At 47.4% G+C, this 25,157-nt stretch overlaps 2 protein-coding genes and 1 long non-coding RNA gene across 4 annotated transcripts in view; 1 reads left to right on the plus strand and 2 right to left on the minus strand.

Moving 5' to 3' along the window:
- The window catches only part of LOC310659085 (uncharacterized protein), a 35,542-nt gene extending 12,070 nt beyond the window's left edge, over positions 1-23,472 (plus strand). The window contains exons 2-4 of the mRNA XM_083402075.1: positions 19,909-20,049; positions 20,561-22,224; positions 22,304-23,472. Coding sequence (XP_083258201.1) covers positions 20,712-22,224; positions 22,304-22,671 — 1,881 coding nt within the window. The 5' untranslated portion in view covers positions 19,909-20,049; positions 20,561-20,711 and the 3' untranslated portion in view covers positions 22,672-23,472. The remainder of the gene's footprint in view (positions 1-19,908; positions 20,050-20,560; positions 22,225-22,303) is intronic.
- Positions 35-23,158, minus strand: LOC310659266. The gene is made up of 2 exons (XR_014502686.1): positions 23,121-23,158; positions 35-764 (listed from the first exon to the last, which is right to left on the minus strand). It is a non-coding gene; the product is annotated as an uncharacterized lncRNA (long non-coding RNA).
- LOC310659084 (uncharacterized protein) lies at positions 5,832-14,604 on the minus strand. 2 transcript variants are annotated; one of them, XM_083402073.1, is made up of 6 exons: positions 14,493-14,604; positions 10,792-11,296; positions 10,520-10,601; positions 10,189-10,271; positions 9,318-9,444; positions 5,832-8,248 (listed from the first exon to the last, which is right to left on the minus strand). In XM_083402073.1, the coding sequence occupies exons 2-6, from the start codon at positions 11,203-11,205 to the stop codon at positions 7,074-7,076; spliced, it is 1,881 nt and encodes a 626-aa protein (XP_083258199.1). In that variant the 5' UTR covers positions 11,206-11,296; positions 14,493-14,604; the 3' UTR covers positions 5,832-7,073. The 2 variants fall into 2 exon arrangements, with proteins under 2 accessions (XP_083258199.1, XP_083258200.1); XM_083402074.1 differs by lacking the exon at positions 10,189-10,271 and having other exon boundaries at positions 9,318-9,404.
- Positions 23,473-25,157: the final 1,685 nt, after the last annotated feature.

Raw genomic sequence — 25,157 nt, forward strand, 5'->3', positions numbered from 1 at the left:
AAGACAAACCATATAAATGTCAGGGAAGTAGACAGAGGTTCAGTCCTAGTGGAAGTCCTACATCTACAGACTCATGGACAGGAAGAACTTTAACAGTTGACACCCTACAAACCCATCAACCCTCAAAGAGGAGAAGCTGTTTAAAGGAAAGGATTGCAGAAATGCTTTAGTTATAATGGATTGTTTAAGGAACATCTAAGAGCCAGTGTGGTGTAGTGGTTAAGAGTGCTAGACTCATAATCTGGGGAACCGTGTTTGCGTCTCCGCTCCTCCACATGCAGCTGCTGGGTGGCCTTGGGCCAGTCACACTTCTTTGAATTCTCTCAGCACCACTCACCCCACAGAGTGTTTGCTGTGGGGGAGGAAGGGAAAAGAGAATGTTAGCCGCTTTGAGACTCTTTTGGGTAGTGATAAAGCGGGATATCAAATCTAAACTCTTCTTCTCAGAGAGGAGAACCCATTTAGATGTATGGAGTGAGGAATGTGTTCCTTTCAGAGTTTACTCTTCTTCACAGCAATGAACTCAGCAGAAAATCCATCTTCAAAGCATGTCATATATTTGTTCTGGTGTTTATGTGTAAAACTGTATAGTAATGAAATAATGAAGGTAATGTCCCACAATAATGAGTATAATTTTAGATGTAAGGTACCTTTTGATAGTGAGGGGGAGAGGGTGAATCTGTATTTCTGGTGGTGAGTGAGGATTAGGGCTAGGCATATATTGATCTCATCCTATACCAGTTTCTAGACTACATTGTGATAACCTTTGGAAAACAATGGATATGGCAATACACCACGAATCACAGTGTGTGTTTCTGGGATGCACATTTGCCTCAAAGCAGCCGGCAGAAAGCTTTGCTTCATGAAGGGCTTCTGGTTGATCACTCGCCATCACAGTCGGAGATCTCTTTATCGGAGGAGACCTCTGTATATCAAAGGCAGGGGAAACTGCTCCAGCACAGCAGACCCCCAGGAAAAACCTCAAATCGAGCATTTTGAGGATGTGGAATCCGTCAGGTGTCAAAAGTGGGCTCCCCCCCCCCCCCCGGTAAGTTCTGTTTCTGAGCTCCGAGAGCGAGGGGGTTGGAGCTGCGACGCATCACACAAAACGCTTCCTTTGATTATACAAAGCTGTGAGACTGTGAGGCATTAGCGGTCAATTCTTCCAACATCAAAAGCATTTAAGGACTGGATTGTGAGTACCTTTTACGTTTGGATTATATATATGGCTAACTAAAGACCTGACCCCAAGAGTCACTAAATCTGAGATTTGCCCAAGGACTTGTTCCGATCATAATGCTGTGTTGACAGTTAAAATTGTCTCTACAGGGTACTTTTAGATGGCAGACGAATGATGCTTTACTGAGAAATGAATTGATTGTAAATAAAGCTCAAAAGACCCTAAAGGACTATTTTGAATTGAACCTGAATCAAGACAAGAAGTTGAAGAGCCAATTGCCCAAATGAAAATAGGCAAAGCACTGGGACCTGATGGTTTAACTTCCAAGTATTATAAAATATTTAAGGATTGGCTCACACAACCATTGATGGATGTTTGTAACAAAATATTAAAGGGGGACAAAGCACCCAAGTCCTGGAAAGAGGCCTTCATCACTCTGATACCCAAACCAGATACAGATAGAGCTCAAGTAAGGAATCAGCGACCAATTTCCTTGTTGAATGTGGATTATAAAATATTTGCAAATATTTTGGCTACAAGATTGAAGAAGGTTTTGAATAAGCACATATATAAAGATCAATCAGTTTTTTTACCTGAGAGGCATATGAAAGATAATATTAGGAATGTACTGGATAATATTAGGAATGTACTGGATAATATTAGGAATGTACTGGAAAGATTAGAGGCAAAAAAGAATCCTAAAGCAATGTTAATGTTTAGTGATGCAGAGAAAGCCTTTGATAATGTTTCTTGGAGTTTTATGAAACAGAACTTGTGTAATATGGGGATCGGTCAACAAAATTTAAAATGGCATTAATGCAATTTACTTTGAGCAGAAAGCAAAAATTATAATTAACAATGTGGTCTCAGAAGAAATTAGGATTGAGAAGGGAACCAGGCAAGGGTGCCCACTTCCCCCCCCCCCCTGCTTTCTATTTCTGTCCTAGAGGTGCTGTTTAATATGATAAGGAATGATGAGGAAGTTAAAGGCATAGTAGTGGGAACTAAACAATATAAGTTAAAAGCCTTTGCTGATGATTTGGTATTGACTTTACAGGACCCTGAGATCAGTGCAATCAAAGCACTGGAGATAATTCAACAGTTCGGACAAGTTGCAGGTTTCAAATTGAATAAGAATAAAACCAAAGTTTTAGGGGGGTAAATAACGATACATGAAAAACTTAACTTAGAGGAACCCACAGGGCTGAAGTTTGTGAAAAAGGTGAAATATCTGGGTGTAAATATGACTGCAAAAAAATTGCATTTGTACAAAGACAACTATGAAAAGTTATGGAAAGATATCAAAAGAGATTTGGATATTTGGACAAGGTTGAAACTATATTTGCTGGGCCGAATTTCTGCGATAAAGATGAATGTATTGCCTAAGTTGTTATTTTTGTTCCAAGTACTCCCGATCATTGATAAGTTGAATTGTTTTAAGGAATGGCAAAAGGTATTATGTAAATTTATCTGGCAGGGGAAAAAACCCAGAATTAAGTTTAAATCATTAACAGATGTAAAAGAGAGAGGGGGTTTCTCCCTGCCAGATTTAAGGATTTAGTTTGAAGCTGCAGCCTTTTGCTGGCTGAAACAATGGTTTTTATTGGAAGATACAGATGTTTTGGATTTAGAAGGTTTTGACAATGTATTTGGTTGGCATGCATATTTATGGTATGACAAGATAAAAGCTCACAAAGAAAATCTTTGTATGATGTTTGGATAAGATGCAGGGATTTGTTAGAAAGGAAAACACCCAGGGGGATATCTCCATTGGAAGCTAAAACTCAAAAATGTTGAATATGAAAGCTACGTGGTTGAAGTATAATGATATTTTGATGGAAGTAGGGGACCAATTTATATTAAAATCTTATGATCCATTGAAAGAAAAATTAGATGATTGGTTCCAGTACATCCAAATAAATGAAATATTTAAAATGGATAAGAAAATCAGTTTTCAAACAGAGAAATCCAAACTGGAAACGGAATTATTAGATACAAAAACAAAAAACCTATCTAAGATGTATAATTTATTGCTGGAATGGCACACGAAAAATGAGCAAGTGAAATCTGTAATGATTGAATGGGCCAGGGATGTGGGGCACAATATCATGATGGTGGATTGGGAGAAATTGTGGGGAAAAGAATTGGAAGAAACAAGATTTACCAACTGTCTAAGAAGGGTAGATGAAGATGCTGGAATATATGGAACTTGCCGAACTGACTGGGAGACTCCGAGACGAGAGAGAAGAGACGGTGGAAGAAGATTGGAAGAAGCTTAAGGAATATTTGAAAAAATATGTTAATATTTAAATCTTAGAATAGCTTTGGAAGTGGATATAGGCTGTAGGGTTAGAAGTAGAAGATAGTGTATTTTAAAATAATATTATTTGTAAGCGATAAAATGTGAAGTTAATTTAAGTGTGATTTTAAAAAAAAGATGGTTAGAAACGATGATATATGTAAACTGCTAAAGATGAAGTAAAATGAAAATCAGATAGGTGGGACTTGGGGAAGCCCATTTAACAATGTTTAGAAAAATAAGGATAAGAGAATAATCTGTTTGTGTTGTTTGTTTTTCTGTTTGTGTTCTTTATTTGTGTTATAAAATGAATAAAGTTTTTTGAAAAAAAGAAGAAAGCTTTGCTTCGTGAAGCCCCTGCAGATGTTGAGTTGTTGACTTCCCTCCCAGACAACAGGAAGCGAAAGACACACCTCCATTGCTCTGCGTCGTTCCAGCCTCTTTCCTCCCTTGCTCCCTTCTGCCGGTGTGTGTGCCTGACTTAGATAGCCTGTGTGCTGTATTTTTCTACGGCTGAAACTGGATTTGCTCTCAGGAGCTAAGTTTTGTGCCTCACTTGGGACTCAGGGCGAACTGTATGCTCTGAAAGCTCAGTAAACTATTACTGAAGAAGTCCTGCTGCCTCTGTGTGTGTTTTTGACCTCAGCGTGGGACTTGCTCTACACATGGCCCCTACCCTGCTGCTACTTGGCTGGAGTTGCTCTACTCAAGCATGCAAGACGGTTTTTGCACCAAACTCTGTCACCCCCATCACCTCATGACCTCCAAGCACTGCTTCTTCCCCAGAATTTCATCCCTGCCTCCTAAGCATTCTGAAAAAAACTTGAAATGCTGTAATTTAATGTAAGAGTTTGCCCCAAGCCTAATTGCAAGAGGGGGGAGGAGGGGCTACAGGTACCAGGGAAGTCTCCTGGGGGGCCCATCTTCACTCTTGAACCCCATGGGGCAACCCCAGAGCTCCTGCTTATTCTGGGGTTTGGGGAAGATAGCACTTTTCCATAGTTTTTATTCAGTCATGCTGGTAGGGAGTTTTCCTACCAGAGGACCACAGTTCATATTACTATCATACTGATTGCACTGTTGTTTCTGCTTTTGCTGTCATAGAGTGGGTGGGTGCGGGGGGGGAGGCACCAGCTGGGAGACCCCCATGGGAAGAAGGCTCAGAGCCTGGGGGCTGGTGGTGGGATGGCGATGAGCAGAAAGAGGGAGAAAAGGGAGCAGAAAGGGAGGGGAGGTGTGGCAAGCTGAGGAGGAAACAGGCTTTGGTGAGCAGGAAGAGTCTGGGGCAGAGAGCAGTTCAGCCTCAGAGGGAGGAGAGGAGGGGGCCAGGAGACCCAGAGGAGGCCGGCTGCTGAAGCATCCAGGGAGACTCCCCCTCCTGCTGTGAACAGCTCCGTTCTCCCCTGGTCTCTTAGAGCACACAGAGAAACCTGGTTCAGACCCCATGAGCCTGTACATGATATTAACAGGTGTGTTTTTTTTGTCCCAACATGCATCACTTTAATCTCATTGACAATGAACTGTATTTTCTGCCCATTCACCCACTTTGAAGAAGTCCTTTTGGAGCTCCTTGCAATCTCTCTTTCTTGGAAAAACCCTGGACAATTTACTGCCATCAGCAAACTTTGCTACCTCCTAAGTCTATATCATTTATGAACAGGTTGAAAAGCCACAGGTCCCAATACTGATCTTGAGGGGACTCTGCTTTCTGCTCCTACCCATTCAGAGAACTGTCCGTTTACTCTCTTGGTGTTTCAGAAGGAGGGCTGCCTCCAACAGAGGGGCACATTTATTCTAGGGACACGTTTCCGGGGTCCCCACGGTGCCCCCCAGCCTGGCTCATTTCGGCCAGGGCAGCTGTGTTTTGTTTTGCTGCAGATGAGCCTGCCCCCTGCAACTTGGGGTCTTAAAGGAACTTTGATGGGGGCAGAGGGGTAGCAGCTTCCCCACACTTGTGAAGGAGCCATGGGGGGGGGGGGAGGCAGGTGTAATGGGGGGGAGAGTAGTGTGGAGGAATGAGCGAGACAGAGCTTCTGGAGCCTGTACTGCCCCCCCCTGCCTGCTCCCTGAAACTTTCCTGAGCCTCTCCCCTTTTCATTTCAATGACTGGGGGTCCCGCACAGCCCTCAGGGCACCTCAGTATCTTGGGGGGAGGGAGTTTTTTGTCTGCTGAGGGCAGGGACACAATCCTGTCTCATTGCGGGGTCTAAGGCTTTTAGGTAAGAGGCTCAGGTGGAAAAGCACTGAGAAGGAAAAAATCCTGGGGTGCTGATTTCCTCCGCTGCCCAGCTCCCCAGGGGGCCACACCCCACGGTCCCTCCGGGGTCAGCAAAGAAGGAGAATCCAGGCAAGTTAAAGGAGCAAAACAGGGGTCAGAAGACCTGATCTTTATTTGCTGCAACAAGGTTCATCCACACAAAGAGTAGGAACCCCGAGAATATGGTTGTATTTATATTTTAGATCTTCTTGTGATTCATGTGGAAATTGTTCAATTTTTCAATCCCAGCATTCCAAACTAACCCTATCACCGTCTAGCATTTCCTAAAATTTGCTCTTCTACTGTAATTACCATTAATATATTAATGTCATTGATACATGTGTACACAACTTTAAATACAAACACCAAGACATTGCACTGAAACTTTCAGTAAATGCGCAAGCATGCACTTTCCAAGAGTCTCATTCGAGTAGAGTGCTTAAGACTTTTGGACTAGGACCTGGGAGACCTGGGTTCAAATCTCCACTCAGTCATGAAGCTCACTGGGTGATGGCTTCACAGCCCAACCTACCTCACAGGGTTGTTGTCAGGATGAAACGATGAGGGGGAGAACGACTTAACACCTCACTGAGCTTCTTGAAGAAACAGGTGGTATATAAAGGCATCCAATAATTTCACTAAGAAGAAAGGTAAGATTCTGTACTTAGGGAAGAAGAATTTGCTGCACAAATATAAGATGGGGGATACCAGTAGTACATGTGGAAAAGCCAGTAGTACATGTGGAAAGGGGGTCTTAGACTAACATGAGTCAACAGTATGATGCAGCAGCAAAAAAAGGCTGTTATTCTAGGTTGCGTCCAAAGAAGTCAAGTGTCCAGATCAAGAGAAGTAACAGCCCCAATTTCTTCTGCCTTGTTCAGACCACACCTGGAGTCCTGTGTCCAGTTCTGGGTGCCCCAATTTAAGAAGGATTTTGACAAGCTGGAAGGTGTGCAGAGGGGGGTGACCAAGACAATTAAGAGTTGGGAAACCAAGCCTTCTGAGGAACAGGAAGGACTGTCACATGGAAGATTGAACAAGCTTGTTTTCACCAGCTCTGGAGGCTGGGACCCAAACCAATGGCTTCAAATGAGAGATGCCCTTGGAAGGTTGTGGACTCTCCTTCCTTGGAGGTTTGTAAGGAGTTGTTTGAAGGCAATATGTCCTGGATGCTTTAGTTGAGACGACCTGCAGATCTAAAATTCTATGATTCTCCCCTGTATGAATTCTTTGATGGGCCATGAGCTTGGTCCTTTTACTGAAGCTCTTTTCACATTCCAAGCACTGATACGGTTTCTCACCACTGTGAATTATTTGATGGGAAGGGAGACCAGAGCTCACAGTGAAGCTCTTCCCACGTTGGGAGCACTGATATGGTTTCTCACCACTGTGAATTCTTGGGTGTGCCACGAGATTGGCACGGTGACTAAAGGTCTTTCCACATTCCAAGCACTGATATGGTTTTCCGCCTGTGTGAATTCTTTGGTGGGAAGTGAGATCGGCTCTCTGGAGGAAACTCTTTCCACAATCCAATCATTGATAGGGTTTCTCCCCCGTATGAATGCTTTGATGGGTAGCGAGATGGGCGCTTTTACAGAAGCTCTTTCCACGTTCCAAGCACTGTGAATTCTTTGGTGGGAAGTGAGATTGGCTCTATGGCAGTAACTCTTTCCACATTCTGAGCACTGAAAGGGTTTCTCACCACTGTGAATTCTTTGATGGGAAGTGAGATTTTGCTTCCGACTGAAGCTCTTCCCACATTCCAAGCACTGATAGGGTTTCTCACCACTGTGAATTCTTTGATGGGAAATGAGACTTGCCTTCTGACTGAAGCTGTTTCCACAGCTCATGCATTGATAGGGTTTCTCCCCAGTATGTATTCTTTGGTGGGAAGTGAGACCGGAGCTCACAGTGAAACTCTTCCCACATTCTGAGCACTGATAGGGTTTCTCACCACTGTGAATTCTTTGATGGGCCGTGAGATTCGCCCTGTGATTGAAGCTCCGCCCACATTCCAAGCACTGATAGGGTTTCTCACCTGTATGAATTATTTGATGGGCTGTGAGATGGGTGCTTTGACTGAAGCTCTTTCCACACTCTCGGCATTGAAATGGCTTCTCCCCCCTGTGAATTCTCTGGTGTTTACGGAAGGTTGTGCTTGTATGAAAGCTTTCCCTACAATCCAAACCCTGATAGGGTTTCTCCCTGCTGTGAGTTATTTGCTGAGAAATGAGATGTGCACTTGTACTGAAGCTCTTTCCACATTCTAAGTATTTCAGTGGGTCCTCCCCTGTGTGAATTATTTCCTGTGAAGTGAGGCTTTCATTCCAACACAAAGTTCCCCCCCATTCAGAGAACTGAGAGGGTTTCTTCTCAATAGCATTTCTTTGGTGGGTAGTCGAATGGGAGCTGTGACTGAAGCTCTCTCCACACTCCAAGAGTGGCAATGGCTTCTCCACTGTGTGGATTCTGTTATGGGCATCCTCGCTCTCAATTTCCAAATCATCACCACCTGCAATGAAGAAAGAAATGGATTAGAGATGCAGGAAGAAATGGAGTGCCACTGTACTGAATATTGATCACCAACCCTTGTGATAGAGGAAGAATTCCATGCATCAACACTGCTGACCACACACTAGAGGTGGTCAGTGTTAGAAACAGAGATAGGACAGCTAGAACATAAAGAGGACCTTAAACTTAGGTTATGGGCTCAAAAATGGAATGTCCATATGCACTCTCTTATGACAAAAATACACAGCTGAAAAGGAATGAACAGCAGCTAAAATAATATGTTCATTTTTCACATGGTCTAAACCTTCCCCTGCCCACCCCTTTGAGTTTTTAAGAAGGTCTGTCCTTCAGTCTTCAGAGAGTAGCTGGAAGTGGGGAGGCAGAAAAAGGTCCTTCTTTCCTTCCACTCTGAAGTTTTAATCCGAAATCTTAGGTTCTGCACGCAGAGCTCAGAAACTGCTCGTGTCTATGACATTCCCTGTTGCAAAATGCGCCTAGAACCATGTGAGTTTCAGACACTGGAGGTGGTGGATGATTGTGTCTACCTAAGAAACCAGCAACCTCTTCATTGATGCTGACCTGGACAAGTGTACTGGCGAGGCAGTTACGGCAATGGCTCACCTCTCCAAAAGAGTATGGGAGAATGGGATGCTAACCGTTCAATACCAAGATGAAGATCTATCAGGATTGTGTGTTGAGCAAGCTGCTTTGTGAAGTGAGTACTGGACAATTACAACCATCAGGAACAACCCCTCAATGCCTTCCACAAGCTCCGTGTCAGGAAGATTTTCGGCAATACAAGGCAGGACAGTGTCAAACAAAGATGTGCTTTCGTGACCTCAAATTCCCAGCATGTTCCCATTCCATTCTCAGTAAGGTCTATGCTGGCTTCATCATGTCCAAGGTCAAAACATGCTGATAGCCCTCCATTTAAGGTGAGTTTAGGGGGTATTAGAATCCCAGGTGCTGCAAGTGGCCCTGTAGAGCTCCCTCAAAACCAGGGAGGCTTATCACAGAGAGAGATGCATGGAATTTCCAAAGAGAGATTAGGATCCACAAGGGAGCCTTACTGAGAGAGGCCACGATCCCACAATTCTCCTCCATGACTTCCTTATGCAGAGCTCTCTGGTCAGGATCCAGCAACACCCATTCCTCGTCTGTGAAACGAACAGCGACATCTTCAAAGCACACTGGACCCTAAGAGAGAAAGGAAAAGGTCCTCTTTAGAGAGCAGAAAGATTATCTGCTACACATTGCTGTTTCTTTCTGTGCATTAAATCGTGTTTCGTTTCAATGGGATCGTCCTGCTGCACATTATAATTTGGGTGCTCCTTTTAATGTCTTAATGGAATTCTTTTCTTGTGTGATTTAGTGATGGACATTAATCTTTGTGTAAATGGGTGGAACTCTTCATTGTGTTCTTAAAATCCTTCTGTCTGTGCCAGATGGAAGGATCTCCTATCTGCTCCCCATGTGCTGTTCTTGGGGGGGGGGGGAGACCCTTCTGATGCCCTAAAGACAACTTCAAGAAGTGCAATGGGGGGAAAGGGGGGAGGAGGTGGGGGGGAAGCCCCATTGTGCAACTGATGTGACAGGATAGGTGAATCCTGGGAACTGTTTTTTAGGCTTGATGAACTGCTTAGAAGTCTATTTTAGCATTCAATGATAACTCTAGAAATAAAACGACAATGACTTATGAATGATCTTATTGACCTTCAGAAGGTGAGTTAAGGCAAGGTGGCTGTTCCTTATTCTCAGCCCATTAAGCTTCTCGAACGGCATTCCCAGCTTCTTGGCTTCTGTCCAAGCTGCCCTTGACAAAGATGCCTTCAGAGAAGCTTGGACAGAAGCCAAGAGGAGGAGAGAGATTCCTTGGGGGCCAGAGGCACCCTGGCTGCCCCACCCCTCAGCCCCCTTCCCCACAGGGCTCCCTCCCTCTACCTGAGCTGCTTCCACAGCCGTTGCTTCTCCTTCCCCACCAGGAATAGATGGAAGAGGAGGTCTTGCTGGCATCATCTGGTCGCCTGCAAGAGACAGAGGTAAGTGGGAAGCCAGGAGTGCAGCTGCTCTCCAAAAAGTTTCACCTTCTGAGTCCATCTGGACATTTGGACCCATTTCATAATTTAGTTGGGTTAAAAAATACATCTCCCTCCTTGGTGCTCTTGGCCCCAAGTGTCTCCCCCCCCCCCCAAAAAAAAAGATGACAAGAACCCATGGATTTGTTTTGATATCCACAGAAAGGGACCAAATGGAGAACGGACTCCTTCCTTACCCAGCAGCCTCTCTCTGGTGTCCAACGGAGTCCTTTCGGTCTCAGAGGAATCTGGGACCATTTCTGCAAACAGACCCTGTCTCTGAAATAGCAACAAAGATTCAAAACAGAGAATATGAAGAAGAGTTAGAAAAGGAATGACAGAGGCAAAAACTGAAGGGCAATCTGATAGCATTCAATGGCTGCTTTCCAAAAAAAGGATGGAGAATTTGCAGATACTCTCACTCACGTTCGGAGCCCCTTGGGAGTATCCAGAGGAAAGTCTCTCTCACCTGCTGCTCTGCCTGCTTCCTCTCCTCTGCCTGACTCAGGAGGAAACCTTCGGCCAGGGCCACTGCCTGGGAACTGGTCTCCGCTCCGCATTCCCTCACCCAGCTCTCCATCTCCGGTGGAAGGACAGCCAGGAACTGCTCCAAGATCACGAGGTCTAGCATCTCAGCTTTCGTGTGCCTTTCTGGCTTCAGCCATTGATGGTAAAGGTTGTAGAGTCGGCTGCAAACCTCTCGAGGTCCTTTGGCCTCCTGGAAGCAGAACTGGCTGAACTGCTGGCTCTGAGTCTCTGAGTGGAGAGTGTCCTCCTCACTCAGGATCTTCTGCACAGTTTTCCCCCAGAATCCCCCACTGCTCCCAGCTCTGATGGCATGGTTTCTTCCTGCTTCAGGGCCAGCTGAGTTTTTCTCATCCATCTGTGCTCTCAGGAAGACTCCAAGAGAGATGAAGGAATCCCTTGATCTTCTGCCAAGTTCTGTCTGTCTGAATTAGAGATCCTTGCAAATTCTACAAAGCAAATACATCGTTCTGTTACAAAACTGACATATTGCCTGGAAGAGAAAAATGTTCCATGAGGAAGTATGTATGAGTCTTGGAAGAGCCAGCTCTGAACTGCACCACAACCCAGACTCTTGAGGTTTCTTTAGAAAGGAGAAGCAAAACGTATTTTTCGCTCCATAAGATGCACCTGACTATAAGGCACACCTAGTTTTTAGAAGGGGAATGCAAGAAGAAAAAATATTTTAAAGGGAGCGCTTGTAGGGATCAGATGGGATTACCATGTGGAATTATAAAATATACATCAAGCCATTGTGTCCACGATGAATGCATTGTGTTGACTGGGATTGATATATTGATGATAATTTCTGATTAAATCCCATAAGATTCTGCATTCATGCCCTTTTTCCTCTACTGCCCATTTCTCTCTCTTCACAAGTCACGTACACACTCAGACAGGCAGGCATCCTGGGTCCTCAAAGACAATGGGCAGTTTCGTCGATGTAGCTTTCCTGACATGTTAATCTTAGGGCCAGGAAACAGGTTTCACATTAGGGGGATAATGGTCACTGTCCTCCTGGCCATCCTTCTTATCATGTGTACTGATTGTTTATGACCTCCGGGGTTGCTGAATGTGCTCCTTTGTAGTTTTCATTCATTTACTCCAAAGTATGCATGCCTAACTAGTGTTGTAGTGTAACTGTTTCCCCACGTGGGGTTTGATGAAATGTTCAGAGGAAATATGATTGGTTCATACGAGCACTGTGTAAAAGATTCTTTTGCTAATAAAATGGCCTGGCGAGGGGTGTGGTGGACGCACTTTCTCCGAGAGCCTTGCCGGTCAAAGCCTCGTGTCTTATTTTAATCAGGGTCCAGTCCTTTCCTTTGGCCTCAGAAAGCAACAGTGCTGAGCAGAGCCTGTATGCATCCCAGGCTCTGCTCAGCACTCCCTTTCAAGAGCCGCGTGGAGCATGTATGCGGTGCTTACAGGCTTTTCCCTAGGAGGGAGAAGCCCCCAAGAGCCGCACACATGCTCTATGCGGCTAGTGAAAGGGAGTGTGACTCTTGGGGGCTTTTCCGGGAGGTAGGGGAAGGGACTGAGGGGCTGCCCTCTGTCCCTTCCCCCACCTCCCACAAAAGCCAGCAAGAGCCGCACCCTCTTTAAAGGGTGCACGGCTCCTGCAGGCTTTTCTACGAGGAGGGAGAAGGGACTGACGGGCCGTGTCACTCCCTCCTCGGGGAAGAGCCCGCAAGAGCCGCGGAGCGTGTGTGCGACTCTTGGGGGCGTTTCCCGCCTGCATTCGCTCCATAAGACGCACACACATTTCCCTTTTTAGGAGGGAAAAAGTGCATCTTATGGAGAGAAAAATACAGTAAGTCTCCAGCCCTCCTAGAGGGAAAGTGACCATGCAAAATGTGCAGGGAACTGCTGGTCTTTCTGAGAGATGAATCAGCCTGGTTGCTCCTGCCTTCCAGAGTTTTCAATCAAGGAATGAAGTCAGAACTGTGATTGACAAGTGACTCATTTGTACTGAGTGTTATCTGAGCATTGGGTTATAGTGGGGGTCCTAACCCAGGACTCCTCAAGAGTTGCTCTCCTGCCCAAACCCACTTCAGGGCCCATTTATTCCCTTATCTGGCTAACTCCTGAGGGTCAAATGACATGTGGGTGGGGTCAAAGGACAGCACTCAAAAACAAATAAAGTGGGACTCGCCTTTCTATGCCTGCAATGCATTTACAACTGTTCTTATTGCTGTTTTTTTAAATTTTGTAATCTGCTCTAGGAGATTCGGATTACAGACAGGGAACTAACAGTAATGAGGATGATGTTACATTGCTTAACATGCCCCCTCCCCAGTCATGAATACTTGAGGGCACTCCTGGGTCCATCATGGTCGCTTGAGGCCCATGTCCAGCTCAGGCTAGTTCCCCACCCCACAGACCTTTCGGGACAGAGAGGACATGGCCCTGGTCCTCCCTGCTCTGCACCAGATGGGATGGTTGCGACGTTCTCTGTGTGGAACTGCCTTGAAGGCGACTCGGGAACTGGCCCAAAATGCAGCAGCCAGATGATTGGCTGGGCTGCCTCTCTTTATGAAGGGCATTTCTCTCCCACCTCTTTGCCCAAGGAGATCAAGGTGGCATCCAGGAGTCTACCCCTCCCCACTGAGTCCCCCCACAACAAACACGTTGGATTCCTGTTTTAAAACAGTTGCGCTGGTTGTTTCCTTTCCAGCAGGACCTCTCCTGCTCTCAATGCCTTGGCTTGTGAGACCTCCTGTGGTGCTTTCATGGAACTATGGAGGTGGATGGCACCCCAAGGATCATCTAGCTCAACCCCAGGCAATCTCAGAGGGCACACTTGCATCTGGAGGAACTAAGTGTTAGAATATTTCCGTTCCACCTTAAGGGACAGGCATGACTGTTGTGTGTCACATGCCTTTGTCCTGATGTGTGCTGAATAAACTGCTTGTAAATCTGCTCACATATGCCTCTCCAGCCACTTCTGTTGTGCATTTAATCTGCTGAGTGTGCGTGCCCAGCTACTGAAGGCTGTTGAAACTCGGGTCGCAGTTTCATTCTGATCCAAGGACTGGAGATCGCCCAGCACAGCTGGGGGCCTACCATTTGCCCCCAATTCCTTGGCTGCATCCCAACACTAAGCACTGGAGGAGAAAATGAGCCCTGCAGGATCAGGCCAGAGGGCTGCCTCCTATGTGGGAGACAGGGCAGAGGATTCCCCCATCGCCCTCTCCTCCTCCTCCTCCTCCACGGATTGGCCTCCTCCTCTTTTAACACCACCTTGATTGGTGGCCTCCCTGGCTCTTGTGGGAAGCAGTTCCACAGGTTTTACTCTGCCGTGCAAGAGGAAGCGCTTTCTCTTCTCTGCCTTCCTTCCTTCCTTCCTTCCTTCTGCTTGCACAGGTGAGGTTTTAGGGACCAGGGTATATTTCGTGTCCGGATGTTTCCATCCGCGGCCAACCTCTGTTATACAAGGGGACTGATCCATACATCTGAATGGGGTTTATTTGCATGCATTTCCCCGCTCCACGATCCAAGGGGCCAGCAGCGCATCCATGCAAAGGAAGAGCAGAGCTGCCGCCCTCCTGCGACCCTCCGCGCCCTGACTTGCCCCCCTCTCGCCATGCAGCGCTGGGACCCCGCTCTCCCCATGGGCCCTATCCTGGAAGAGAGGAGACTCACCGGATCCCAGCAGGCGCCCCCAGGCAGCCTCTGCAGAGCCGAACCAACGGGACCCCCACACGCCCCACTTCTTGCAGGAAAGGGAGGGGTTGGGCTTTCGCTCTGGAGCACCCTGCCCCCCCCCCCCCACGGTCTTACTTTCCTGTCTAGGAATCTAGCTCGTTTCCGTTTAACCCTTGGCAAGCCGAGCGCACCCAACTCACGCCTCTCCCTCTTTCGAGAACCGGAGCATCGCGCACCAATGGCATCCCGAGAAGGCGGAGGAGGAGAGGCTTATGGATTACTTCCGGCAAGGGATACATTCAGTTTTGGACAGCAGCTGAACGGCCCCCTAACAGCTGGCCCCTGAACACGGGTCCTAAGAAATCCTCACTGGCTCTAGATCCGTTTCTGATCACCATTCAAAGTGTCGGGGCTGACCTTGAAAGCCCTAAATGGTCTCAGCCCGAGGATAACATTTCCGCAAAAAGATCAAAGCATGTAGCCGCAGGTGATACAATAGGAGCCTTTCTGCAAATGGCCTTTGCAACACAACTCACTGGATGGTAACAAAGTATACACATTTGCCTCTTTGAAACGTAGCTCCGTTTCCTCAATGAATCCACCCATTTCTGGATGAAATGTAACTTCTGCCAGTAAAGCTGAGCTGAAAAAGTACGGAGAGCAAAACAGCAGCCCTGTCTGACCCCAGTCAGCCTCCAGCCCCCCCAGTCACGTGGCAGGAGATTCTTCCTGAGCCCCCTCCTCCCGTGAGAAAGGCATGACATCATGGATGATCCAGTGGTGATCCATATGATCCATTGATGATCCACATGATCCAAGCAGACTGGGCCAAAGAGCAGATCTCTAGGCCTGAATGAAACGGGTCTGCGATGATGGATTCTGGAGTCAAGAAATCCGCCCTTTCCAGTGATCTCTCAGGCTGGCCAGGAAAAGGCGGTGAGCAGGAATCCTCAGGCATCCCGGTTGACAGACAGACTTGTCATGTTGCCAAAACACGAAATCGGAGTCTGATCTTATTTCCAGGTAAAACTCATTTTGTGACGCAACCAGGGATGTTTTTGGGGTGCTCTCTCTGTGACGGGGGGGGGGGGCTACTATCTGAGGGTGTACAAATTGCAACGCGCTTTAGTTCTGGGCTGCTTCACTCCTCGCGTGGGGGGGGGGGGGGCTCTGCGGGCAAACAGAACAACAGATGCCTTGCTTTCTTCCTGGCCGCATTGTGTTACCTCTGAGGGAGACACAAGGGAGGAATTGTGTCGGGTCTCTCTCTCTCTCTCTCTCTCTCTCTCTCTGTGTGTGTGTGTGTGTGTGTGTGCAAAAGCCTAAGCCCCATTTTCCCCGTTACACAGGAGTCACAGAATCCAACCCGCTGCTCAATGTGCACCAATACCTAAAACATGGAATTATAGGGGGGGGGCCGCACTTTGCAAATGGATTGCCGGGATCAGCCCCTCCCCCGCTCTTCTCATCCCCTGAACGAAGAAGGGAGGGGGGAACCTTCCTCTTCTTCGCCCCCCTCAATTCCTCCCTTCCCGGTACCTCCTCCTCTCACCCCGCCCCCACAACCCCAAACCCCTCCACCATGCGCTGCACCTCTTCTTCTTCCTCCTCCTCCTCCTCCCCGCAATCCGGCTTCTGTTTCCGGAATGACCGGAGAGAGCCCCCCTCCCAAACTGCCTGCTTCACCCGGAAGTGGAGCTTCTGCGCCAGATTGCTGCTCTTCGACGTGGCTCTAGGGGAGCGCGCTTTGGAAAGGAAAGGAGGGAACCCCCGCCCGGTGGATGTTGCAGGAAAGGAAATGAGACTCGGGAGCGAGGACAAAGAGGTAAAGGGGTAGCGGGGGGCGGAGGGGGGAGAAAGGACCCAGAGATCCCGCCAGCTCCCCAAAGCGCCTTTCGTGGGCCCCGTCGGCAGGGCCTGGATCCCTGCACGTGTGCTGCGAAGGGGGCTTTCCTTGGCCCCTTAGGCGCCTTGGCAGCGCCGGACATGGGGAACCTACGCAGGGGGTCCCCACGAGGGCCTCCTTCCCTGTTTCCCCCGAGTAGGCATCCCTGGGGCCCTGTGGGTTTCACACGAATAAAGGTGGGTGAACGGGCGTGAGGGTCGCCTGGATAGAGACCCCCCTGTCCCTCCTCTGCTAGTCTTGGGGTGGCCCCCCAGGATGGAAAGATGGGGGATGAGGGCTGAGCCGCGTCAAGGGAGGCCTCTGGGTGCAGGAGACACTCTGGGACAGAGGGAGGGAGTCGAGGAAGTGGGGAGGGGAGCATCCCTGGGGCAGGAAAGGGCAGCATTGGGGGGGGGAGATAGGAAATCAGTCTTTGGGGAGACTTCTCAATGTTGGCGCTTGCTGGGATTCTCTGGAGGGGCCGCCTTGACTTCTCCTTCCCACCCAGGAATCGGCCACCCCTTCAAGGCGACCAGAGACAGATCCCTGGAAAGTGGGGGGTCCAGTCCCCCCCTTCCTTCCTGCAAGCTCCATCCTCTTCCCACCCCATAAGCTCCTGCCCTGTCCAGACGCACTGGTTCTGCCAAGTCCAACCATTGGTCCCCTGGAGAGGAGAGGAAAGAGGAAGAGGAAGAGGGGAGGGGAGAGGGCTTCTCAGAAGCAGCTCTTCGTTTCCGCAATCCCACCCAGGAAGCAGCCAGGAACCTTTTCCTCTCTCTCGGGCTTCCATCTTTAAGTTTCTCTTCCACTTCCTGGTTCCAGTACAAAGAAAAGACAGTAAAACATCAGACATTAAAAACCTCCTGATAGAGGGTTGCCTTCAGCTGTCTTCTAAATGTCAGAATGTTGCCCACTTCCTCGCCCTCTGCCTGGTTCCCTGTAACTTCGCATCTCGCAGGGGGGGAATCAGCAGAAGACCTTTGAAGGACCACCTCCCTGTCCAGACTGAGCGATGTTGGTGGAGATGCTCCTTCAGGTCTACAGGGCCGAGGCTGTTGAGGGCTTTAGGTTGCAGATCTTGCTGCTCCAAAGCGATCTCATTCAGCAAATAAATTTATTACTGAAGGCAAAGAAGCATAACAGGATCCAAAAAAATAGCAAATACTTAACTGACATAAAACCCTAACTTAGCATACCAAGACAGCAATCAACTGAGAATCACACAAACAGAGTAGAGAAATAGCAGACTAGGTGCATTTCGGCCTTGTAATTTATATTCTATTAAATGTCAGAGTAACCTTGGGACTGGATAACAAGCCTGGCTCACTCCAGTTTAAACCAGCTTCATCTGGTTCCCCAAAACAAGAAAGGTTCTTCATAACCTCATAGCAACTTATCCCACCACCAGCTCTCAGCAGAAAGGAAACTGCTGAGTTTCAGGACGCCTGCATTAGATCAATACTTTTCTAAGCCTGGAAAATGCAGCCATGCCACTTAAAGGTCAGTACCAACAGTTTGAATCATGCTTGGAAATCTGGTGGGAGCCAGGTAAGGTCCTTTAAGGGCAGTGATATGTGGTCTCGGTGGCTGCTCCCATTCAGTTGCACTTTCTGGGTCACCTTCAAAGGTAGCCCCATGTAGACCACATAGCAGTAGTCCAAGCGGGAGATAACCAGAGCATGCACCTCTCTGGCGAGACAGTCTGAGGGGAAGGAAGGTCTCAGCCTGCATTCCAGATGGAGCTGGTAGACAGCTGCACTGGACATAGAATTGAGCTGTGCCTCCATGGTCAGCTGTGAGTCCAAAATGACCCCTAGGCTGCGCACCTGGTTATTTAGGTGCACAGTTACCCCATCAGGACCAGGGGGTCCCCCACACCATCCCACCCCCTGTTCCCCAGGGACAGTACTTCTGTCTTGTCAGGATTCAAGCTCATTCTGTTAGCCACCATCCATCTTCAAACCACCTCCAGGCACCAACACAGGGCATTCATCACCTTCATTGATTCCGATTTAAACGAGAAGAAGATCTGGGTATCACCCACATACTGGTGAACACCCAGCCCAAAACCCCTGCTGATCTCTCCCAGCAGCTTCATATAGATATTAAAAAGCATGGCTGATAGGACGGAGCCCTGAGGCACCCCACAAGTGAGAGCCCAGGGTTCAGAACACTCATCCCCCAACACCACTTTCTGGACATGGCCCAGGAGGAAGGAGGGGAACCACTGCATAACCATTTCCCCAGCTCTCCTCGAGGGTCCAGTAGGATACCACGGCCAAAGGTCTCCAAAGTCACTGAGAAATCTCGCAAAACCAGGAAACAGCTTTCCCCTTAGAATCTAGCGCATTGGAGATCATTAACCAGCGCAACCAGGGCAGTTTCTGTTGCATGATGAGGCCTGAATCCCAATTGGAATGGTAGCAGATTTCCTGGCCTGCACCTCAAAAAGCTCCAGTCACAAGACTTTCATTAGCTTTGAAGGGGCCACCGGATACTTGGTGATCTTCTCTTGAAAAGAGAAATATTCTGAATACTTTTTAATTGATGTATGGGCTGCCTGGACAACAAGACCACCTTCTCAGCCTGGCTTATATGGACCCAAGGAAAGCAGAGCAGTACGTTAGGCACCAGCTTGGCTGCAGGAGTGGCTGGAAGGAGCTGTGCAGGGCACCATGCAACTTTGTTAGAGACTCCACTCTGGATTTGCGTAGGTTTTCCTCCATAGCCTTTTCTTCTCCTGAAGATAACTCACGAGGCAGCAAAGTATTACGACCAGAGTTTTCCTTCTCGATGGGTCTCCAAAGCCACTGAGAGATCTAGGAGAACCAGGAAACAGCTTTCCCTTCAGACTCTAGCGCATTGGAGATAATCAGCCAGAGCAACGAGGGCAGTTTCTGTCACATGATGAGGCCTGAATCCCAGTTGGAAGGATCATGGTGGCAGAAGCTTTCCTGGTCCTGCACCCCCAAAAGCTCCAGGCACAAGTCTTTCATTAGCTTTGAAGGGGCCATCCGATACTTGGTGGTCTTTTCTTCAAAAGACAAATATTTTGAATACTTTTACAGTGACATATGATGTAAATAGCACATCCACATTGGAGAGATTTTGATACACAGGTCTGAGCTCATCTCTCCGCCTGAAACTGCTGTGTTAGCAGCACTGCCTGGGCAGTGTGTTTGGGGGTCCTGGGCTGCCTAGACAACAAGACCCCTTTCTCAGCCTGGCTAATATGGTCCCAAGGAAAACAGAGCAGTATGTTTGGCACCAGCTTGGCTGCAGGAGTGGCTGGAAGGAGGTGTGCAGGACACCATGCAACTATCTTAGAGACTCCACTCTGGATTTGTATAGCCTTTTCTTTTCCTGAAGATAACTCACCAGGCAGCGAAGGTTTAGTTTTCCTTCTCGAGGACCTCCCTTCCCAGATTGCTGAGCCCCATCTGCCCTCCACTTTCCCCAGCAGCATGGGCAGAATCTGCCTTCTGGGCTGTGGGATTCACTGTTGTTCTCATCCTCTCCATCCACCAGGGCCTGCCTTCACCTGCAGCAGAATTCCCCAACCCACCAAGGATTTGAGACCATCTATTCTCACCTGGTTTAGCCGGCCGGTTGAAGCCGTTCCTGGGCTTGTGATCCCTATTCTATCCTGACAGCTTCTGGAAGCCACAGGTGGGAACTGAGTGTAGGGTGGGGACCATTGATGGATAAATTACCCCATAACGTGCATGACATGACCCCCACCAGAGGGACTAATTCTCTCCTAACACCCCAAGACATCGTATAATTATGATATTTAAGACAGAACCGGAATAAATTTGTCTCTAGAAATAACACAACTTCAGGCAATAAGTAAATTAATACTACTTATTCAAGCTACTACATATTCCACAAAGTACAGTTTATCTATTTGCCTTGAATATCCGCTTTTCAGTGTCATTTTAGGATAGTCCTGCGTCGAAGATGGGCATGAGATCAGACAGCACATCATTCTTTTAAAAATCAAGCTGCTTTATTAACATTGATTGAGGATTATGAAAGTTGCTCATGAATTACTATCATTTGTTAACATTACAACTTCATTTCCAAAAAATTGGGAACATGGGAAGGCTGTGGGGGAATATAGGAGATGTTGATATAGGAGAAGGTGCTAATGGAGCTTGATTTATTTTCTTTCCCTTAGTTCTCTTCCTTGAAACCCAAACAGGATTTCCTTTCCTCTCAATCTGAAGAAGGAGATGGAGAAGACAGTCAGAACTCCAGGGGATGGGGCACCTTTCGTTTCATTAGGAATGGAAATTAGAATGTGTGAAATGCAGAATATGCTTCATTGAATGAGCACACATAGTTCACATCAACGACCTCCAACAGGGGAGAAACCATTTAAAGGTATGGAGTGTGGGAAAAGATTCACTGATAGTCGAAAACTTAGAACACATCAGCGGAGTCACATGGACAAGAAAGGATTCCAATGCAGGGAGTGTGGGAAGAACTATAGTCAGAGTGGACTCCTCAATATACACCAGCGGACTCACACAGGGGGGAAAGCATTTAACTGTCTGGATTGTGGAAAGAGCTTCAGTCGGAGTGATGCACTTAGCACTCATCAACGGACTCACACAGGGGAGAAACCATTTAAATGTATGGAGTGTGGAAAGAGCTTCAGTCAGAGTGGACACTTAAGTTTTCATCAGCAGACTCACACAGGGGAGAAACCATTTAAATGTTTGGAGTGTGGAAAGAGCTTTAGTGATAATGGATACCTTTATTTACACCAGCGGATTCACACAGGGGAGAAACCATATAAATGTATGGAGTGCGGAAAGAGCTTCAGTTTCAATGCAGCCCTTAGAACACATCAAAGGACTCACACAGGGGAGAAACCACATAAATGTATGGAGTGTGGAAAGAGCTTCAGTGAGAGTGGACACTTAAGTTTACATCATCGGACACACACAGGAGAGAAACCATTTAAATGTATGGAGTGTGGAAAGAGCTTTAGAGATAATGGACACCTTAGAATACATCAACGGACTCACACAGGGGAGAAACCATTTAAATGTATGGAGTGCGGAATGAGCTTTAGTGATAATGGAAGTCTTAAAAAACATCAGCGGACTCACACAGGGGAGAAACCATTTAAATGTATGGAGTGCGGAAAGAGCTTTAGTGATAATGGAAGTCTTAAAAAACATCAGCGGACTCACACAGGGGAGAAACCATTTAAATGTATGGAGTGTGGAAAGAGCTTCAGTCAGAGTGGACACTTAAGTTTACATCAGCAGACTCACACAGGGGAGAAACCATTTAAATGTATGAAGTGTGGAAAGAGCTTCAGTCAGAGTGGGCACCTCAATATACATCAACGCACTCACACAGGGGAGAAACCATTTAAATGTATGGAGTGTGGAAAGAGCTTCAGTGATAATGGACAACTTAGAAAACATCAACGGACTCACACAGGCGAGAAACCATATAAATGTATGGAGTGTGGAAAGAGCTTCAGTCAGAATGGAAACCTTAGAACACATCAACGAACTCACACAGGAGAGAAACCCTTTAAATGTTTGGAGTGTGGAAAGAGCTTCAGTCAGAATGGAGACCTTAAATTACACGAGAGGATTCACACAGGGCAGAAACCATATGAATGTATGGAGTGTGGAAAGAGCTTCCGTTTCAATGGAAAACTTAGAATACATCAACGGACTCACACAGGCGAGAAACCATATAAATGCATGGAATGCGGAAAGAGCTTCCGTTTTAATGGAAACCTTAGAACACATCAACGGACTCACACAGGGGAGAAACCATATAAATGTATGAAGTGTGGAAAGAGCTTCAGCCAGAGTGGACACCTCTATATACACCAACTTACTCACACAGGAGAGAAACCATTTAAATGTATGGAGTGTGGAAAGAGCTTTAGTGATAATGGACAACTTAGAGAACATCAACGGACTCACACAGGCGAGAAACCATATAAATGCATGGAGTGCGGAAAGAGCTTCCGTTTTAATGGAAACCTTAGAACACATCAACGGACTCACACTGGGGAGAAACCATTTAAATGCATGGAGTGCGGAAAGAGCTTCAGTCAGAATGGAAATCTTAGAAAACATCAGCAGACACACAGGGCAGAAACTGTTTAAATGTATGGACTGTGGAAGGAGCTGCAATCAGAGTGGAACCCTTGATTTATGTCAACAAATTCACACAAAACACAAACCTTATCAATATGAGGAAAGTAGAAAGAGGTTCAGTCCTAGTGGAAGTTCTAAATCAACAAACTCATGAACAGGAAGAACTTTAGGATTTGAAACCCTACAAACCATCAACAAACTCAGAGAGGAGAAGCAGTTTAAATGAAAAGATTGCAAAAAGCGCTTTATTTACAATGGAGTGTTTAAGGAAAATCCAGAGACTCTCACATGGAAGAACCCATTTAGATGTATGGAGTGTTGGATGTCTTCCTCTCAGAGTCCACTCTTTTCTTCACAGAAATGAACTCAGCAGGAAATCAGTCTTTAATACATGTTGTGTATGTGAAGTTCTGGTATTTATGTGTAAAACTGCATAGTAATGAAATATTGAAGGCAATGTCAAACAATGTGATTATAATCTAAGATGTAAAGTACCTTTCAATAGAGAAGGGGAGAGGGTTTATTTGGATTGCTGGTGGTCAGTGAGGATTAAGGCTGGGCGATATATTGTCCAAACTGGTTTCTAGACCACATCGTGATAACCTTCCAAAAACAATTGATATGGCAACACACCAAGAATCAAAGTGTATGTTTTGGGATGCCCATTTGCCTGCAAGCAGCGCCAGAATGCTTTTCTTCGTGAAGCCCCTGCAGATGCCGAGTTGCTGACTTCCCTCCCAGACGACAGGAAGCGAAAGACACACCTCCATTGCCTTGTGTCCTTCCAGCCTCTTTCCTCCCTTGCTCCCTTGTGTGCCTGACTTGGATATCCTGTGTGCTGTATTTTTTTACTGTTGAAACTGGATTTGCTCTCAGGAGCTAAGTTTTGTGCCTCACTGGGGACCCAGTGAGAACTGTATGCTTTGAAAGCTCAGTAAACTATTACTGAAGAAGTCCTGCTGCCTCTGTGGGTGTTTTTGACCTCAGCGTGGGACTTGCTCTACATGTGGCCCCTACCCTGCTGCTACTTGGCTCATGCCCTGGAGTTGCTTGCATGCAAGATGGGTGCATCTGTGTGTGACTGGTTTTTGCACCAAACTCTCTCACCCCCCCACACACCGCATGAGATCCACACACTGCTACTTCACTAGAACTTCTCCCTGCGTCCTACGTGTTCTGAAGAAAACTTAATATACTCTAATTTAATGGGAGATTTCCCCCAAGGCTTATTGCAAGAGGGGGAAGGAGGGGCTGCAGGTACCAGGGAAGTCTCCTGGGGGGCCCATCTTCACTCACGAACCCCATGGGGCAACCCCAGAGCTCCTGCTTATTCTGGGGGTTGGGGAAGATAGTACTTTTCCATAGTCCCAGAAGTTATTATTCTTCCTGCCAGAAGACCAGTGTGCATATTATTATCATCGTACTGAATTTACTGTTGCTGCTGTTGCTGTCATGGACTGGCTGGGTGAAAAGGGGGGGGGGAGGCAGCAGCTGGGGAACCCCCAAGGGAAGAAGGCTCGGAGTCTGGGTCTTGTATGCCCCCTAAGGCTATCAAAACTCCTAGTCTGGTCAGTTAAAGGCTGATATGGGAGCCATTGGGGGGCCAAGTCAGTTATTTCTTTTTCTCCTCTCCTCTGGAAAAGTGCTCTTCTGGGGTTTCATTACTTTTGCCTCCTTCAGTGCCCACTGCATCCTCAGCGAGGTACAATACTGTCCTTTCAACTTATGTAGGGCTCTCTCTCAGGACTGCTACCCAGGAGTCTGCGTAAGCAAACTCCTCCCAATATCCAGGGTGTTTTGTCACGCTTCAAAAGACCTGGTTGGTTTGCTCCAGGTCCCACGAGCCGGGGGGGGGGGGCAGCAGAGAGTTCTTAGTCGTTTGAGGTTCATTGCTCCACCATATTTGTGCTTGAATTTGCCAAAATTATTCACCATGCCTTGTAATGGAGTCCATTCCTCCTGTGAGTGTGACCCCCCCCCCATTATGCCCTCCTGCTTAAGTTGTTACACAGGGGGGACTCCCTGCCCTTCCGACATGTTGCAGATAAAATAAAAGGTGGGGGGAAAGCCTTTTGAAAAGAGACTGGTGGCCAGCAAGGCCGACAGTGAGAAAGCCTATAGAAAGAAAAGACTCATTAATAAATGCCCCCCCCCCCAGCTGCACAGCCCACCAGTCCTGGGCAGAGAACTCGCAGTTGTGCCAAGAGGAGAGAGAGCCTGATCTCTGCAGCCCCAGCCCTCAGCCGGACAGGAGCCTTCAAGCAAAACACAAAGTGAGAAAACTCCCCCCCCCTCCTCACAACCCTCTTGGCCCAGCTTCAAACAATACATAGACATTCACGGAGCTGGGAGCCTGCTGTTGCCTGGTTGAGGCACCCACAGCTGGCAGGCCACTGCTGCTGGGGGGGGGGGGTCCAAAAACACACACACAGAGAGAGAGAGAGAGAGAGCTGGCCCTCCAGCCCTGGCTGAGCTGGAGACAAAAGTGTTAATGCAAAACACACAAAAAGAAAGCTCTCCCCCCCCCCCAAATGTGCAATTTAACTGCGAGCAAAACACACAGAGCAGCCCCCTTGCCTGAGACACACAGAGAGCTGGGGGGGGGGCACTGCTCCCTCATTTGAGGCACCCACAGCTGGG

The sequence above is a fragment of the Podarcis tiliguerta genome (assembly GCF_965153285.1).
Source record: "Podarcis tiliguerta genome assembly, chromosome: 10".
NCBI lineage: Eukaryota > Metazoa > Chordata > Lepidosauria > Squamata > Lacertidae > Podarcis > Podarcis tiliguerta.